This window comes from Dromaius novaehollandiae, chromosome 15, assembly GCF_036370855.1.
Source record: "Dromaius novaehollandiae isolate bDroNov1 chromosome 15, bDroNov1.hap1, whole genome shotgun sequence".
In the NCBI taxonomy this organism is placed as follows: Eukaryota; Metazoa; Chordata; class Aves; order Casuariiformes; family Dromaiidae; genus Dromaius; species Dromaius novaehollandiae.
Genome location: NC_088112.1, coordinates 22,823,198 through 22,839,368, shown reverse-complemented (window position 1 = coordinate 22,839,368; position 16,171 = coordinate 22,823,198). Strand labels below are relative to the sequence as shown.

At 53.5% G+C, this 16,171-nt stretch overlaps 2 protein-coding genes across 7 annotated transcripts in view; both read left to right on the top strand.

Moving 5' to 3' along the window:
* Positions 1-16,171, top strand: part of PRELID2 (PRELI domain containing 2) — a 64,988-nt gene that overhangs the window by 30,383 nt on the left and 18,434 nt on the right. For 2 of the 6 annotated variants that reach the window (XM_064521191.1, XM_064521190.1), the window contains exon 1: positions 11,516-11,668. The exons of 2 other annotated variants lie outside the window; for them this stretch is intronic. In XM_064521191.1, the coding sequence (XP_064377261.1) occupies positions 11,594-11,668 (75 nt within the window). In that variant the 5' untranslated portion in view covers positions 11,516-11,593. Of the gene's footprint in view, positions 1-11,515; positions 11,669-11,755; positions 15,798-16,171 lie in introns of those variants that run through there. 2 more of the 6 variants (XM_064521195.1, XM_026118190.2) reach the window with 2 other exon arrangements.
* On the top strand, positions 1,240-10,976 carry GRXCR2 (glutaredoxin and cysteine rich domain containing 2). Its single transcript, XM_026118296.2, has 3 exons — positions 1,240-5,390; positions 8,464-8,679; positions 10,051-10,976. The coding sequence occupies exons 1-3, from the start codon at positions 5,046-5,048 to the stop codon at positions 10,228-10,230; spliced, it is 741 nt and encodes a 246-aa protein (XP_025974081.1). The 5' UTR covers positions 1,240-5,045; the 3' UTR covers positions 10,231-10,976.

Sequence of the window (16,171 nt, the reverse complement as noted above, 5' to 3'; positions counted from 1 at the left end):
GGGGGTGTGCGCGGGGTGGGGACACCTGGGAGGTAAACGCCTGTTTCGGCTGCCTTTGAGTGGCAGCATCCGTGCTTGCCCCGTGTTTTGCAGCAGGACTGAAGCTACCTGCCTAAAGCTCCGAGGACTTTTCCTTTCACACACCTTTCCGGCAGCCACCCGCGGCTCCCCCGGCCTCGGGGACGTTTGCGGTCGCCCAGCGCATCTGCGGGGCAGGCGGCTCACCTCTGCGTGCCGACGGCGGGGAGAGAAGCCTGGCGCTGCCGGACCGCAGCCTTAGTGCTGACGTTCGCACCCAGGGCTGAGCAAACTTTGCAATGTTTTCCACGATTTTGAAATCGTGTTGTTGGGGTAATTAATTCCCCTGCTGCTCGCTCGGGTACCACCCATTTCGGTTCACGTCTGTCGCTCTTTTGCATCTGTTTTCTGTTAATGATTGCAAATAAATTGACCGTAGGGAATGCAGGGTCACACATCTTCTATTTGAAGAACAAGCCACTTTTTCCCGTTCCCGACCCGCTTGGTGCCAGCCTGGTGACCCGGCCACGTCTGATCACCCGCCGCTGGCCAGGCTGGTCCTCGGGGCCCGGCGAGGGCTGTCGGTCCGGGGAGAGGACGTCGGTCTGTGCTAGCGGCACTTTTACCAACCAGGGAAGTAGCTTTTCTGTGGATTTCCCCTCTTCCCCTTTCATGAGATCAGAAATACGAGGGTACCGTTTTTCCAGGGTAAGGAGAGCTCTAGGGCAGTTTCTGGACAGTCTGGTTAACAGGGGCGTACGGAATCGAGCTGTCCCGCGGGCACGGCGGCAGATCCTCGGTGCTCGCGGGTTACGGCGGGTGCAGAGCCGGCCGGACCGGCTCCCGGACCACAGAAACGTACCTGCAGCCGCGGGATAGTTAAGTCGGGCTCGTGGGGCAGTTCTGCAGCTCGGAGGAGAACGGGGAGTGGCAGAAGGGGTCGGAAAATGACACTGAGGAGCAGAGAAATGAATAACACCCAAAGAGCTGAAAAACAGCTTTGGCTTGGACAAAGCTCCTGTCCTGAGCTCCTGGCTCTGCGGCTTCTTACGCTGTTTGTGTTTCTGCTCTCTGAGGAACTTGACCCAAAGCCCGAGCCATTAGCCAAGGCGACTGGCTTGGGAAACCGAGGCGGGGGACAGCGCTCTGCGTCCTGATGAGGGGCAGGGGCAAAGGGGAGGGAGGCTATTGCACCGAGCTTTCATTACGGGGGAAAAGAAACAGTATCAGTGAAAACAGAAAGGGAGGAAAACTGCGTTCCTGCCCTTGCAGGGAGGTTCACAGCGACAGCGACCAGCGGCCGTTCGTCTGAAGGGGGGACGAAAAGCTGGGGAGCATCCGACAAGGCGACGCAGCAGAGGCAGGGCGGGGCTGGTGCCGCAGGACCCTTGGCGCGATCCCAGCGCACCGCGGCAAAGGAACGAGCTCGGAGCAGGGCCTGGGAAGGGCTGGGGGCTGACGGGGGAGCGCGGTGTCTCCTCGGTGCGAAGACGTTGAAGTCCCTGCTTTGCTCAAGCCGGCAAGCCGAAGGTTGAGGGGGATGTGGTTGCTCTCTATAAAAACATCAGGAGGTAAAAGCCATCGAAGGAGAAGAGATATTTAAGCTAAAGGACAGCATCGGTGCAGGAAACAGTGGGCATCAATTGGCAGTGAATAAATTTAGGCTGGAAATTAGCAGCTCTCTCATCATCCGAGGAATGAGCCTCTGTAGCAGATAAAGCAGCAGAGGCCAAAGCTTAGGGATGTTCCCGACAGCCCAGTTCATGGAGGGGCTCCGCGACGCGGCTGCCGCAGCGGGTCGGCACAGCGACCCGGGGTCCCGCGTGCCGGAGGCTCCCGCTCGGCGGTGCCTGGTAGCGACGGGGCAAACCCGGCGCCGGGAGCGGTGCCGCCCGGGCTCCGCTGCTCGCTATAGCTGAGGACAGATTGCCCCCTGCTGCAGAGAAATCCCGAAGAGCTGCGAGAAACGAGGCGCTTCCTTCTGCTAACAGCGAGTTGCGGCCAGCGCGGCGTGCCCGCTGGTTCCTCCCGCTCCCCACCACGCGCCGTGGTGATGCCGCTGTCTTCCCACCGCCGAGTCTCGCAGCTGGTGGGTGATTCCTGCCCTGCTTTCTGCCCATGCGTCCACGAGCTGTCCAAAAGCTGGTGAGATTTTATTCTCAGCATATTAACTTTTTCTTAGTTCAGCAGCAAGTAGCTTCACACATGTCTTCGGGCAGGGCCTTTCCCTCTTGCTTTTATTCCCAGCCCCTCCAGCTCCTTTAAATCCATCAGATCTGCGGCTGCTCACATCACCTCCCCGACCTGCCGGCCTGAATCTCTCCGCTTGCTGCTCCCGCACTGAAGCAGGTTCAACGCTTGCGCCCTTGCTTTGAGGTTCCGCCTGGCTTCTCTGCTCCCTTGGGACCCGACCTGGCCGCGTGCCCCGACCCTCCAGCCCTTCTCCGGGGCGGGACAGGACCGAGCTTTGGGAAGTTCCGCGGCTAAAGCAACAACGCTGCTCCCTATCCCCCTTCGCCGCCTGCGATTTCCCCCGTGCCTTCACGAGGAGGAGCGCGGCCATGCTGGATTTAGGGAAACGAAGCCCAGCAAAACGCAGCAAAACCCGCAGGTGGAAACGCTGGGAAGTCTGCAGTGAAACGTTGTGCCGTGATGATGTAGTTTAGGAAACGCAATGATTTCACTGTTGCATGCAAAATTGTTGCTGCTGTATTTCAAGTCAGGCTTGCAGTAGCTTTGGGGGAGAAACCGGCGCTGAGGCTTGCGGACGGAGCGGGGCTGCCGGCGGCCAGGGCTGCGGCTGCCCGCAGCGAGCCGTGATGCTCCTCGGCGGGAGCGAAACCTGCCTGGTTTGGGGAAAGGCTTCGTAAAACACTGCCCGGAAAGTCCCTCTGCTTGGGATATTTAACGTAGAACGGTTGGCCCGAGCTGTGTAGAACAGCTGAGAAATACAAGAAGGCTGTTTAAAACTCTTTTCTTTACAAGACTGATCTGTACAGGAACACGAGCACGTCTGAGCGAGGATGACGTGGGTCAAATACGGATTATTGCTGTGCCTGGGAAGAAGCAGCAGTGCTGAGGGCTGATTCACACCGTGCACGTGAGGGAAAGGGGCAGATCAGACTTTTCAGTCAAATACAGTAAGAACCAAGCTTTATTAATACAAATTAAAGTTGCTTTCATATAATGTGAGCCTTTCCTATTTGAGATAGGCTGGCATGAAAACGAACATCCTAACAGTGTTTCGGCAATGAAAAAACCCCCTCCAGGGCTGTACGCGTTTATCCATGCATGTGTGCACGGTGCTCTGTCGGCAGAATATGCATCTTTTAAATATATTTATGACGAGGCTCCCAGCAGCCCGAGGAACCTGCAAGAGCAGCGTCTGCCACAGCAGGAATCGTTTTCACTGCATAAAGAGGGCTGCGTCGCTTGCAAGGCCTGTACGGAGCAAGGTTTTCTTCCAGCACCGAGTGAACGCTCAGCGTTTCACTGACGCGCACACCTCTGAGCTGTCTGCCTCCTGCTTTGTGAACGAATCACTTTAATAAACTTAATACGGGAAACTATGGAGAATATTTAGCTTCCAAAGCTCTATTTTTAAATTATGAGCTCTAGGCTGGGCAGGAGGTAGGCAGAAAGCTTAGCTTAAGCCCCACGTGAGGAACCTGCATTTAATTGTGGAAGCAGTTTACTGAAATATGGAAACTCAAAAGCAGAAAGATTGTAGCTGTTGCTGTGTGTGCTTGATATAAATGGTATTACGAGGTCCTTAGGAGGCAGAGAGCAGTTACTCCGCTGATGCATTTGGTGCTAAATATACTTTTCATAAATATCCTCTCCATTGCTTTCTGTCTGAGAGGAGGGAACAAAAACCCCAAGGTATACGTACAGCCGGGCACGGGAAGAGCAAACATCTCCTTTAACAGAACAAGAAAGTACCTGTCAGCAAGGCATCGGCTGCTGGTGACTGGCAGAGCCCTTAAAACACCGTCTCCTCGCAGGGAGGTGAAGGGCTTGGGCCACGGCTAACCGCAGCGCGGGCCCAGGGCAGCGGGAGGGCGGAGGACGTCGACGTGCTTGGCTCGGGCACCGGTCGGGGTTGTCCACCAGAAACCAGTGTCTTGCGGGGCTGCCGCACCACGCGCCGACGTGCAGATGTGCGCGGCACTGAAGGCTGCTCTTTTCCAGGGAAAATCTGCGTTCCTGGGGCTTTACCCCCTTCTGCTTTGCACGTGGCCTCCTGTAAAAACCAAAATGGCCAAATCGGAGCAGCTGTATTTTCCCCCTCCTCGTACCTGTGTGCGGGGCTGCAGAAGAGCAGCGGCCTGGGCCTCCTGTGCCTCTCGGGAGGTGACTGCCGTTTAGAAAGAGAAAAGCAAAAGCAGAATGGTCAAAGGGCCCTGAAAGCCAGCAGGAATTACAAATAGGGAGTGGAAGCTAAGGAGAGAAAAATCTTAATTAGATCTCCACCAACCTGTAGAGAAACACGTTTGGATTAAAATGAAATGGAGCTTTGTACTCGCAGGGCTTCAGAGCAAGAATGGGAGAGGAATTATTCACATTTGCTATTTGTGAAGCTGGATTGCTTTTTCTCTGAACTTGTCTTTTTAACTTTTCACCCTGTCAGAAAACTGTGAAAAGCTGCCGGGATGGTGTATTGGGCTGGTTCTTATCACAGTGTATAGCAGAAGCATTTCCACGGCTTCAGAGGATGGGCAGAGTTTCCTAATTTAATCCTATCCTCCGAATTTAACTCCTTTTCTCATCTTGTAAGCCAACCTCGCCACCATTCAGCAAAGTCCAGTAAAACTTGCCTTATATTCCACCACCATAACTATTTTCTCTTTGTGAATATCTATCAATATTTAATACAGTGGTGTCAGCTTTGCTGTAAGATGAGAGCAACTACTAGAAACCTTGAATTATGCATTGCACGGCTGGGGAAGCTGGGCAGAGTTTTCTTTTGGACCCAAATCTCTCCTTGCTGAGCCGGTTTCCAGGAGCTGCGGCTTGAAATCAAAGAAATGGATGAGCCTCAGAAGAAACTCAACCAAAGGCATGAGGGAAGACCCCGCAAAGTGAGGTTCAAAATATCCTCAGCCTACAGCGGTCGCGTGCTGAAACAGGTCTATGAAGACGGCCAGGAGCTCGAGCCGCCTGCGAAGGAACGCGCTCGGCGCTTCGTCCGCCACAGCTTCGAGCCGGAGGGCCGTTTCCGCGGGGCTGGGGAGACGCCAGAACACGGGTTTCATTCACCAGCCAAGCTGACTGCCCAGAGGATCAGTATATTCAAAGAGGATAAGAAATACAGTCTCACGAGTAACTCTCCTCTCTTCACTGACTGCCAGTCAAGTGAAAGCCTTTGCAGGGTAAGTGACCTCTACCCTAAGTCCTTCAAACTCGTTGGAAACCAGCTTCAGGCTAGACCTTTTCTCGATAGAAAACTGGAATCCCAGGCTGGGGCTTCATCCAGATGCAACTCGGTTCTGCCAATCCCGTCTTTTAAAATGTGTCTGTAAATCTTCCGCCTTTATGCCACAAATTCCATGTTCTGCTTCTTCTGCAAACTGCAGGAGCCGCGTGTTCTGCGAAAGGGCGGTCAGCAAAGGAGCAGCATCTGTTATCTGTGCTGGTCAGCTCTGCACGGCTGCGTTTTACAGAATAATACACTGCAATGCCGTGTGTATCAATATTTATACATATAGCTGTATTAGGATTTCTAGCAGTCGAATGTAAGGTGGAGATTACCTTAATTAGCTATCTTTAATGCTAAAGTTGCATGACCTGAGCTGGTGAGAAGGTTGGTGGCACTGGCAGCATACGAGCGAACCTCAGTGAGGCACCTGCATCCTGCAGAGAGCCAGAGGGGCCCCTCAGCTGCCTTGAAACCCCCAGCTTCGTTTCACTGGCAAATAACCAGGGCCGCTGCCTTAGTAGTGCCTCTTCAGCCATAACGAAAAGCGCATGTATGTGTAATGTATGTTCGATTGATTAATAGACAGGGATTATGTTCAGATTCTTATCCTGCCAAATTAGATATGTATCATGCAGCTATTTGATTTTATCCAGTCTTCATGTACCAACTAAACAATAACTCACATAATAATGATGACATATGAGCACTATTAATAACACCGCCACATTACGCTTACAAGTACACAAACTCTAAATGCTGTGCGTTACATTGATGCAGTTGGCAGATTTCTAAAATTCAAGGTGAGTCTGCTCAGGAAAGAAAGATAAAAAGGAAGACCATGTAAGCTAGGTAGCTTGGCGAATTGGTCTCTGTATAAAGCCTTACTCCGGTAGACAGCTCGTGCAAATCCAGCTCAGACTGGCAGCAACGAGCAGTTATTATCAACGAACAAGGCAGTGCTTCGTCCAGTAAACACTGACACACGTCATCCCAGTCCTACAGTGACTGGTTTCTTTGCCCCAGTTGCTAGCAGAAGGGTCAAGAGTTGAGTATATCCCTAGGGAGAAATCGGAGTTTACTCAAGTGCATCAACAGCTGCAGTGCAAAGCAAGTCGTACTGTGGTCTGTCCTCGTCTTTAAATGAGGAACGTCCCTTGAACAGTCACTTTGGCACTCCCACAACTACAGGGACTGAAGAAGCCCTTTAAAAAGTATAAAATACGTTTTATGGCTTTTGTTGAATACTTTACTTCCACCTTAGAAGTCTGTTAGTTCTCGGTGCTAATCAGAGTTACGTGCAGGAATCCCAAATTGCTGATAGCTGAAGTGTATCTACTCGATGCAATGGCCGTCTGGTTTAATTGAAAATACCAAACCACGATGAATATTTGCCCAAAGACAGAGCACTCAGGTGCTCTTGTCTACGCCATTAATTTGTTCTGCATTCCTGGGTAACGCTCATCTCTATTCCCCCGTTTCCCTAACCACAACTACTCTGAGGAATCACCCTGTCCAATGTACGGATCAACATCCACCCGGAAGCACCACGTCTGCGTAACAAATAGGAGGCTCTTAAAAAAGCCTTCTGCAGGCGGGGGGGATTTCTGCTCACCTGCTTTCTCTTCCCAAGCTTCTGCCGACACAGAGAGGCAGGTGCCAAATGCCGGGGAGCCATCAGGCAGTTTAACCTCAGCTCACGCAAGCCCGGCACGGTATTTTCTCAGAACAGAGCATCTCCTCTTGCATTGCTTTTTGACACAGATACCTGCACAGAGCGAAATATGAACAGTGTGTAAAGCAAGAGGCTATGGCAGCTGCCACATGATACTGAGTTCGGAGATAAGGGGAAAGGGACAGTGAGCAAAATGTTGCTTTCAAAGAGGTGTTCGACCAGACCAAGATTAGTTTTAAAAGCATTAGAAAATAATGCAAATTAGGGTGTCTCCTTGGCTGTTTTACACTGGCTCCTCACTGTTAGGGACAGGTATTTAAGTTAATAATGTGTTTTTTTTGGTTTTTTTAAATCTGACCATTTTGCAAGCATTAAATTGCAAAGAAAAGAGGTTTTCCTGCTTTTGGACAAGGAAAAAAATTTCTGACCAGTCCAAAGTATTGGAAAGGTCTCGTCTCCACAACAGCTACAAGGATGCCAGCGCATACGGTAGCATGAATTACATCAGCTGAAGCTGCGGCGGCTCGGTGAGCCTGGAGGTCCAAGGATGCTCCTTGGCCAGCCCTGCATTTTAATAACGAGATCGTGCTTCTCCTCCTTTCTGTCACCTGCCTTTTGATCAGAAAGGGTGACGACGATCGAGATGGACAGGGCACTGGCTGTATAAGCACACAGTGCAGCTCGTATATGAGGTGGTTCATGAACAGACCTCACTACTGGAACTTGCATTTCTTAGGGGAGAGCACGCTGGCGAGGACCTGAGTTACTCCTGCATGGACCTCTCAGTATTCCTCTTCATTTGGATCAAAGAAATTGATCCAAAACAGCCAAACTGTTTTCTCACACTCTTAAATCTGAAAAAAAAAACCCCTCAAATGCTACAGAATACGTCACCATTGTTCAGCGTTCCTCCTTCTGGGAAAAAACATGGGAAAAAGAATTACACAAACTATTCAACCTTCAAAGAAGTGTAGGTCAGTTTGCAGAGCAGAGGTTGCTCCACTGTTCTCAGAATTGCTTTTTTTCCCCTTGCATGTGGGGTTGAAGTGAGAATGTACATCCCAGGAGGTTTTCCCCGTCCAGAACATGGAATTAAAGCGAGACTTTCAAGCTTTGATCCGAAGTCTCAGTCTGACTTCCCGGCCCGCTATGGCCACTCTCCCACCGGCGTTGCCCTCACGGCCGCATGGCCACCTTCCCGCTAGCTCGGCTCCGCGCTCCCGGGCCCGTTGGCTGCTGCAGCGGCAGCCCCGCGGGTGCCCAGGCGCAGCACGCGTTCCCGGGAAGGCCGGGCAGCAGCAGAGTTCGCAGGGTGTTTTCGTGCAGGCGAGATTCTCATGAGCCCCTTCTGCAGACCTCCCCAATTCTAGATTTTGGCAAGATCATCATCTACACTAATAACCTGAAAATCATCCGGGCGCCGATGGACCAGAAAGAGCTCGTGAGGAGAATCATCCAGACTGAGGGAATGAATGACTGGGCCTTCAAATACCGGGAAAGGAAAGAAAGATTGAGTGATGGACACAGAAAAGAGGTGGAGAAAAAGGTTGCCTGCAGCCAGTACGTGCAGGTAAGAGAAAATGCAGCCCAGCGTTTTCTCCCCGAGGCTTTGGGGTCTTGCAGGCCTGGTCGGGCTGCTGAGCTTTCCCACCGAGCCCCATCTATGTCTTACCTGACACTTCCACTAACGCTGGAATAAAGCATCAGTTTTGCTCCTCTTCCAGCTGGGGAGGTAACTAACCAACGTTGCAGCGTGCTGTCTGCACACCGGGGACAACTGCCCCATTTCCAGCATGTTCACGTCTCCCAGTCCTTTCTTCCCCTTGCAGGCTTTTTCCCTGTAGAGGTTTTTTACACTGTTTATGTATTTTGGCTTGGGTCTGTCCTTCAGCCCTGGCTCCCGGCGGAGGAGGAGACCAGGCCTGAGAGTCTCTCCAGCCTGACCGGGCTCAACACGGCTGCTGTGTGGTTGAGCCTGCCTGAGGCTAAAACTTTAGTATTATCTGAAATAAGATTATGTCTTCCACTTGTTTTCTCGTGGGTTAGTCTTCCCTGGTCAGCATCCCAATTAGTCTGACCATAATTTGGTCCCGCAGAGCATAATTTTGCTGTGTGAGGCAGCTCTGGAGCATTGCTGTGTTGCAAGACCGGCAGCGCCTTCCCGGGCTTGGTGCAGGTTGTCCTAGACGCTCTGCAGACACAAATCCTGCTTATGGCTCGTTTGTGTGAGCACACCATGAAAACTGAAAACAACTCTGGAAAACTGAATAGCGATTTTGGCCTTGGTTTTGTGTAAGCTTTGCTATAAACCTGATTTTCAGAAACAGGATTTCATCATAAAAGCCCAGATTCATCCCATGTACCGGCAGGCACCTATCTGAGCCATCAGAAATCACTACTAGCTTTTGGGGGATATATGCAGAGAAGGATGTCCGCAAGGTAATTCATTGCCCCCATCCAGTTGCAAAGAGCACACCTTGGAGAAGGACCACAGCTCCTGCAAGGCATCGTTTCAGGGTAATTTGTTAACCCTGTAAGAGCTCAACAAAGTACCTCTGTTTGGGGATAAAATGTAAAATCCGAAGGTCCCAAGATCATGATTTTTTTTAAGAATAATTTTGTACTGCGCTGTGAGGCAGAAGCACTGCGCAGGAGTGATGCAAACCACCGAATCTGAGGTCAGAGGGAGGAACCCGGGCAGTGATGCATTTTCCTGGCGCGGGATGTTTGATCATTTCTGGGCTCTGTGGAAGCCGTGAATTTCAAGAGGGCTTTGGAGGAGGATTCCTGGCGCCCCAGGAGGGAGCCGCGGGCACGAGGGGCAGCTTGGAAGGAGCCGCGAGATGGGGGGTGGGTGCGGGAGAGGAGGGGCGCGAACAGACGAAGCCCGGCTCAGCGCGTCTCACCACCGAGTAACGCATTTTTGCACGCTCTGTTGCAGAAAGGAGATGCTGAGCGCGGCTGTTCCCGGTGTAAAGGCTCGGGCTCCGCTCCCTGCTCGCTGTGCCACGGAAGCAAGTTTTCCATGCTGGCCAACAGGTTTAGAGAGTCCTACAGGGCCCTCCGATGTCCCGCTTGCAACGAAAGCGGCCGGCAGCCCTGCCCGCTCTGCGCGGCCTGATCGCAGCCACCGTCCCGCCAGCCAGCTCCAAGCACCCACCAACGCTGTGCTGAAAACTGAATTATTTAGGCTTCAAGCAGCCTAGTTACACCGGCAAGCTTTCGGCCGACGGGACGGGCACGCTCCCACCCAGCCTCTGCTGCTGGCGGCTCCCTTTGGGTGTCGCATGCGTCGCTGCAACCTTCCGGCTAGCGCAGACCCCGCTTTGCAAACGCGCCGTGTTCAGCCCTGCGCAGGGGAACGCTTCCCCTAAGCTAACCTTAAACTCACACCATGTTTTGCAGCTAACTCTATGCTGTAGCGGCACAAGTGCAGCCTGAAGGTTTTGCTGCTTTTGGCCCTGCTGTAACAGACACAACTCCTCCTCGGGAGTCTGGTCTAGGTGGGGACCCCCAAGACTTTCCCAAAATCGGGAGCTATAAAAAGAAAATTTTACAATAGTTAATTTTAATAAAAGTTTTAGCCTTATTACGAGGAAGTGCTGCACCAAAACCAAAACTGATTCGAAGCAACGCTGTTTAGCTCTTGGGCTTCCACGTGTTTCCTCCTGAAACTCTTCAGTGGGCATGGACAGTTTATTTTTGCAAAAAGTGCACAGAGCTTCGTCGTGCTTGTTTGAAGCTTTGCCGGCTCCAGAGAAACGAGACGCAACTAGGCAAAACTGCTGCCTGAGAGTTTCATGTTTGCAATAAAACCAGATGCAAATACATCGTAAAGCCGAGGTTTGCTGGTCTTGGTCAGTTCCGTTGTCCCCCTGCCGCCGCCGCGGGGACCCCGGGAAGGAGGGCCGGGCCTCGGAGGGGCCGGGGCTGCGGTGACACGCTGGGAACCGCCGCACGGGTTGGCGCCTCTGCCCGCCCAGGCGGGTCCGGCCCCAGGCGGCACCGCGACGACTCCGGTGACCCCATTAACGTCCCGGGCCACGGGAAATCGATAACGTGCAGGGGGCGGGGCCAGGGGTGCTGAGGGGCGGGGCCAGGGGTGCCGAGGGGCGGGGCCTGGTGACAGGGGCGGGGCTCGGAGGTGCTGAGAGGCGGGGCCCAGTGCCAGGGGCGGGGCCCGGTGCAGGGGGCGGGGCCCGGGGGTGCCGAGGGGCGGTGCCCGGGGGTGCCGAGGGGCGGGGCCTGGTGACAGGGGCGGGGCTCGGAGGTGCTGAGAGGCGGGGCCCAGTGCCAGGGGCGGGGCCCGGTGCAGGGGGCGGTGCCCGGAGGTGCCGAGGGGCGGTGCCCGGGGGTGCCGAGGGGCGGGGCCCGGGGGTGCCGGGGGCGGTGCCGGTGCCGGGGGCGGCGGCGGCGGCGGCGCGGGCAGGAAGGGGCGGGCGGGCCGCGGCCGGGGGCCTCTAGGCCGCGGGGCGCGGCGCGGCATGGGGGTGACGGTGGAGGTGCACCGGGTGTACCGGTACCCCTTCGAGCAGGTGGTGGCCAGCTACCTCCGCAAGGTAACGCGCCCGCCCCGGCTGCAGGGGGGCGCCGCGGGGCTCCGGCGGCCGGGGGGGGGCGAGCGCGGCCGCCGCCTCCTGCTGCCCCGGCGCCGCCCCGGCCGTGGGCGCCGAAAAACGAGTCCCTAAAAACGGGGCAGCTTGTTTTTATTTTCAGTAACCCCTTTTTTGTCTTTTCTGACGTGTGGGTTGGTCGCGGCGGTGGCGCCGCGGCCCGCGCTGAGGACGGGAAATGTCTCGTGTGTTAAATTCTTCTGCAAGGGGGAAAAAAACATTTCTATTTTTTTCTCACAAGCTGAAGTGCCAGAAAACTTTTTGAGCAGCAAATCCAGACAGAAACGCTTAGTCTGCAGTGCTTCTGTTTTTCTGTTCCTGTTAATTTCCCGCAGCTGTTCCGTTCCCGGCCCAGCAGAGGACTCTGCAAAAGTGCGCTTCGTGCCTTTAGAAAGAGGAGCACGGGCGTGTTCTGGTTTCGCCTTGCTGCAGGAGCTGTGACCCGCGGCTCTGGCAGCCCCGAGCGGTCGGTCGTCTGCACTGACGCTGCGCTGCGGACCGCCGCGCCGGGGCTGACTGCTGGGTGTGCTCCGAAATACTCATCCGAAACCTCCGGATGAGCCTGGAAAGGGGGAGGCCGGGGCCGTCCTTCGTGGTTTGCTTGAGCGTTTGCCCGTGAGAGGTCGGGGAGCAGCAGAGCTGGCGCCTTTTATTGCAAAAGCTTTGAACCAGAGGAGAAATGCAGCCAGCAGTTTCGTTCAGTGGCAGCTTCTGCAGGACGCGGGAGGGGCGGCTGGAGGTGAATAGTGACCCTAACTGTGACAGCACAGAGCAGAAAGGTTAAAATAATCCTCTTTTATCTGTGCCAGCAAAGTGCGTTACTTGCTTCTGACCAGGAATTTGATATGATTGAAGAAGTGTGGTTAGAAACTGCTTCTTTTGATAAACAATCTTGTGCGTTCCAGCTAAGAAAGGTAGGATGGGTCTAAATACCCCGGGTTCGGAGTCAGGACCGCTGGAATCGCTTCCTTTTGCTGTCGTTTGTGCAAACGTACTCGTCGTTTCTAGGAAGAGCGAATAAGGGCACAAGAATCGCTCTTTACAATTTAATTGCCATTTTTCTTCACGTAGGGAATGCAGTGCCTCCATTTCCATGGCTCTGGACCGCCACTCGCTAACGCCGCGTCTGCCGCTCTGCGTCTGTAAAACCGCTCTGACGTATTCCCAACACCCAGGGCCATCAGTCAGGGCAGGGAAGAGTCACTTCAAAGATATGGATAGCTTAGAGGCAAAGTCAGCCCCATGGCTTCCACTATTAGTAATTTGTCAGAGCTCTTTCCAGAATGATGGAGGGGCAAATGTTTTTAAAAATGTATTACAGAAACTCATTGGAACTAATGAATTACAAGAAATGCTCACACTTCATCTGGGTAATTATTCCTCTTTTGAGAAAGACTAGCGCTCTGAGTTACGCTTTTCCCAGATATACTCTGAGATCTAGATAACAGCTGCCGGAGAAGTCTTTTGCGAAGACGAGGAGTGAAGATTATCCCTAAGCAGAAGGAGATGGTGACTGTGCCAGGACAAAGCAAGGGAAGGAGAGGGATCACGGGTGTCTCCTCGTTTCCCAGATGTGGAGACTGCTGTGTGTGTACGCCAGACCCATGTCCCAGCACGCGCTGGCGTTGTGTTTTGAGGACCGTCTGAGACGCTGGACCCGTCGCTGCCGGTGCCTGCGCTCCGGCTCGGCTCGGTTCGGGCGTTGGGCCCCGCGAGTGCTCCGGGTTGTCCCCAGCGCCCCGCGCGCCTGGCTGGGCCCTGGGGACGGCGAGGGAGCTGCCGTGTTTGCAGGCCTGGCCACAAGATGGCATTCCCTGCTTGGCGGGCGACGCCGGAGATGCTGCAACCCGCTCGCGTGCTCTGAGGGCATCGTTTCCATCCCGGGAGCTCCGAGTTGTACATCTAGTGGTGTGCATGTCCCACTGGCATAAAACCAAGAAATAAGCAGCTGTTTAAGGCCCCGTTCTCAGCAGTTGCTGCTCTTATTTCCAAGCAGTTCATTCATAGCCGATGATATCCAGCTGGATAGAGGACACCAAGGGGACGTTAGCTTCACCTTGGTAGATCCCAGGAGCACGTGGTGAGACCAGGTCTGCGGCCCGTCTCCGGTTTGTCTCGGCACCGTGTCCTTTGCCTCCCGGGGCAGGGGGGTCCTTTGGCGCGTGGCCGGCGGTGGCGTTTGCAGCCGGGCAGTGTGCGAGGGAAGCCTTGCCGTGCACGCGCGGCCATGGGTTGAGGCTGCAGCAGGCACTCGTGTCCGCAGCTGGGTTTGCTGGACACTTCTGATTGCAGGAGGTGGTTAGAAACTTGTCTTATGCTTAACAAGTATCTCAGGCTAAATCTTGCTTGTTTGCCATTTCAGGAACTGCCTCTCCCAAGATAGATACATACCAAATTATAACTTTGATAGGTCAATGTCTGACTTTATCCTCCGTCGGGTTCTTGCTGGTGCGGTGGTGCTGCCAAAGAGCATGTCAGAAGTTGGTGCACACGTTTGGTCAAGCCGTGAGCCTTCGAGGGCGACTGCACTCGCTTCTCTCCAGGCTTTTTGGAGTTCTGCAAGCCCTTGCTGTCGTGTGAGCTGCCGCGAAAGGAGGAGCTGGGAAGGAGGACGTGGGAGTCCATGTCACTTGTAACCTCTGAAAGCAATTGCAGTGCACGGACTTCGCCGGGCCGTGCCGAGCAGAAGGGGTGACTGCGGGGCGGTTGGCGTTGGCTCTCCGGGGCAGGGCCGAAGCCCTGGGGCTCAGGGCAGTCTTGCAAAGCGGGGATGGGACTTGTGTGCCCAAAGTGCTGGGGAGGAGTTTTTCCGAGCACGGAGTTACTGCCGGGCTGAGATCTCTGCTCTGCGCTGCCGTTAGCTTTAGCATCCCCAGGGATCGGACACCTCGCGGGGAGGCTGGGGTTGCCTGGAGAGCCTGTTTTTGTGGCTGTTAGACTCTCTTAGCCATTCAGTCTGCTTGGAAGCTCTTAGCATTATTTCTTTTACTCTGCTGTGTAGGAAATTGAGTCTATTTCTGTTTGAACACTTGGGTAATAGAGCCTGCTATTTAGTGAGAGATTTATGTAAATGGCTCTTTGTTTCACACGATTGGGCCTCGCCGTGTAAGTTACATTGATAACGTAATTATACCACTGCTGCCATTTCAAAGCAGCGTGTTGCAGAGAAGCCTCCAATCTTTGCACAGAATAGGGCTTGAAAACCTTGCACTTTTTTCTAATCAACTTTTATTCTGCAGCAAGAAAAAATAGTAGAGCTGGATTGTAGAACAGCCTATTCTGGAATTATAGATCTTTTTAGCTCAGAACCCAAGATTTCTTCTAAATCGGAATTTTAGAGCAACTATTATCGCTTGTAATGATTGCGCTGCCTAAACTCCCTTAGTCTTGGAATGCAATTTTCCCATCTTTGCTCATGCTTCATATTTTCGTTTAATGTTAATCTTTATCTGGTAGTAAGTATTTCTTCAGTCTGGCACCTGTATTAACACAGAGGTTGCGAGTTTGGTGTCTTGTGCTTTAAATTTTAGATTTCATAATTCTTGTGGATGTTGCTTGCTTTTTGTAATGGGCGATACAGGCCTGGTAGCCTCCTCTGGCTCCTCTTTGGGCAGAGCAGGTCTGAGTTGCAGCCTTGCTCTTGTACGCAGATCCCTTTCTTTCAGCCTGGAAACAGCCCGTCTGCGCAGCCGAGGTGCGAGGCGGTTATCCGTAGGAGGGGGAGGCGGTGGGAAGTCCTCGCTCCTGCCTCCTCCGGAGCAGGACGGCACGCTTGCTCCCTTGCCGAAAGGGGTTTGCACGCAGTGGTCGCGAGTGATGTCCTATTGCCGAGTCTTCCAGAAACGGTTGCAGGACGGTGAAACGTTGCATGCGATATTCGGCGTTGGGGTGACGCTGTGCGGTCGCTGTCCTTCCTTTGCCTCGGGAAGCGGGTTGCAGGGTGAACGTGCTCGGCGGCGGGCGCAGGCAGCCCTGCAGGAACTGGGGACGCCGCTCGTCTGCGCGGAGCGGCCCGACGGGACCTGGATCTGCCAAGCTGCTGCAAGCTGGGGTTAGCTCCGGGTTGAAAAACATGGTACAGTTTGAGAGCTCAGCGTTTATGTCCCACTTCATTTCTGTTGGAAATGGAAACGTCTGGTTCTGTCTGTACATTGCAGAGGAGCTAAAACCTCCCCTTCAAGCAGTTTTTCTGTAGCACTATTGTGGGTTTTCTATTGTTTTGATTTTTTTCAATAGCTAAACTAATATTACAGCCATAAACTAGAGTTGTACATTCAATAAAACATTTGAGATTCTTCCTTTTAGCTAATTTGAAGATTGTTAACATAAAGCAGCTCTCACCTGTTGAGAGAAGCTATGAAACTGCTTTTGACCTCATCGGTGACTATTAGCTGTTTTCTTCTACCCCTCAGACACGTGGTAACATTTACACTTTGCGTTTCTGTCCCA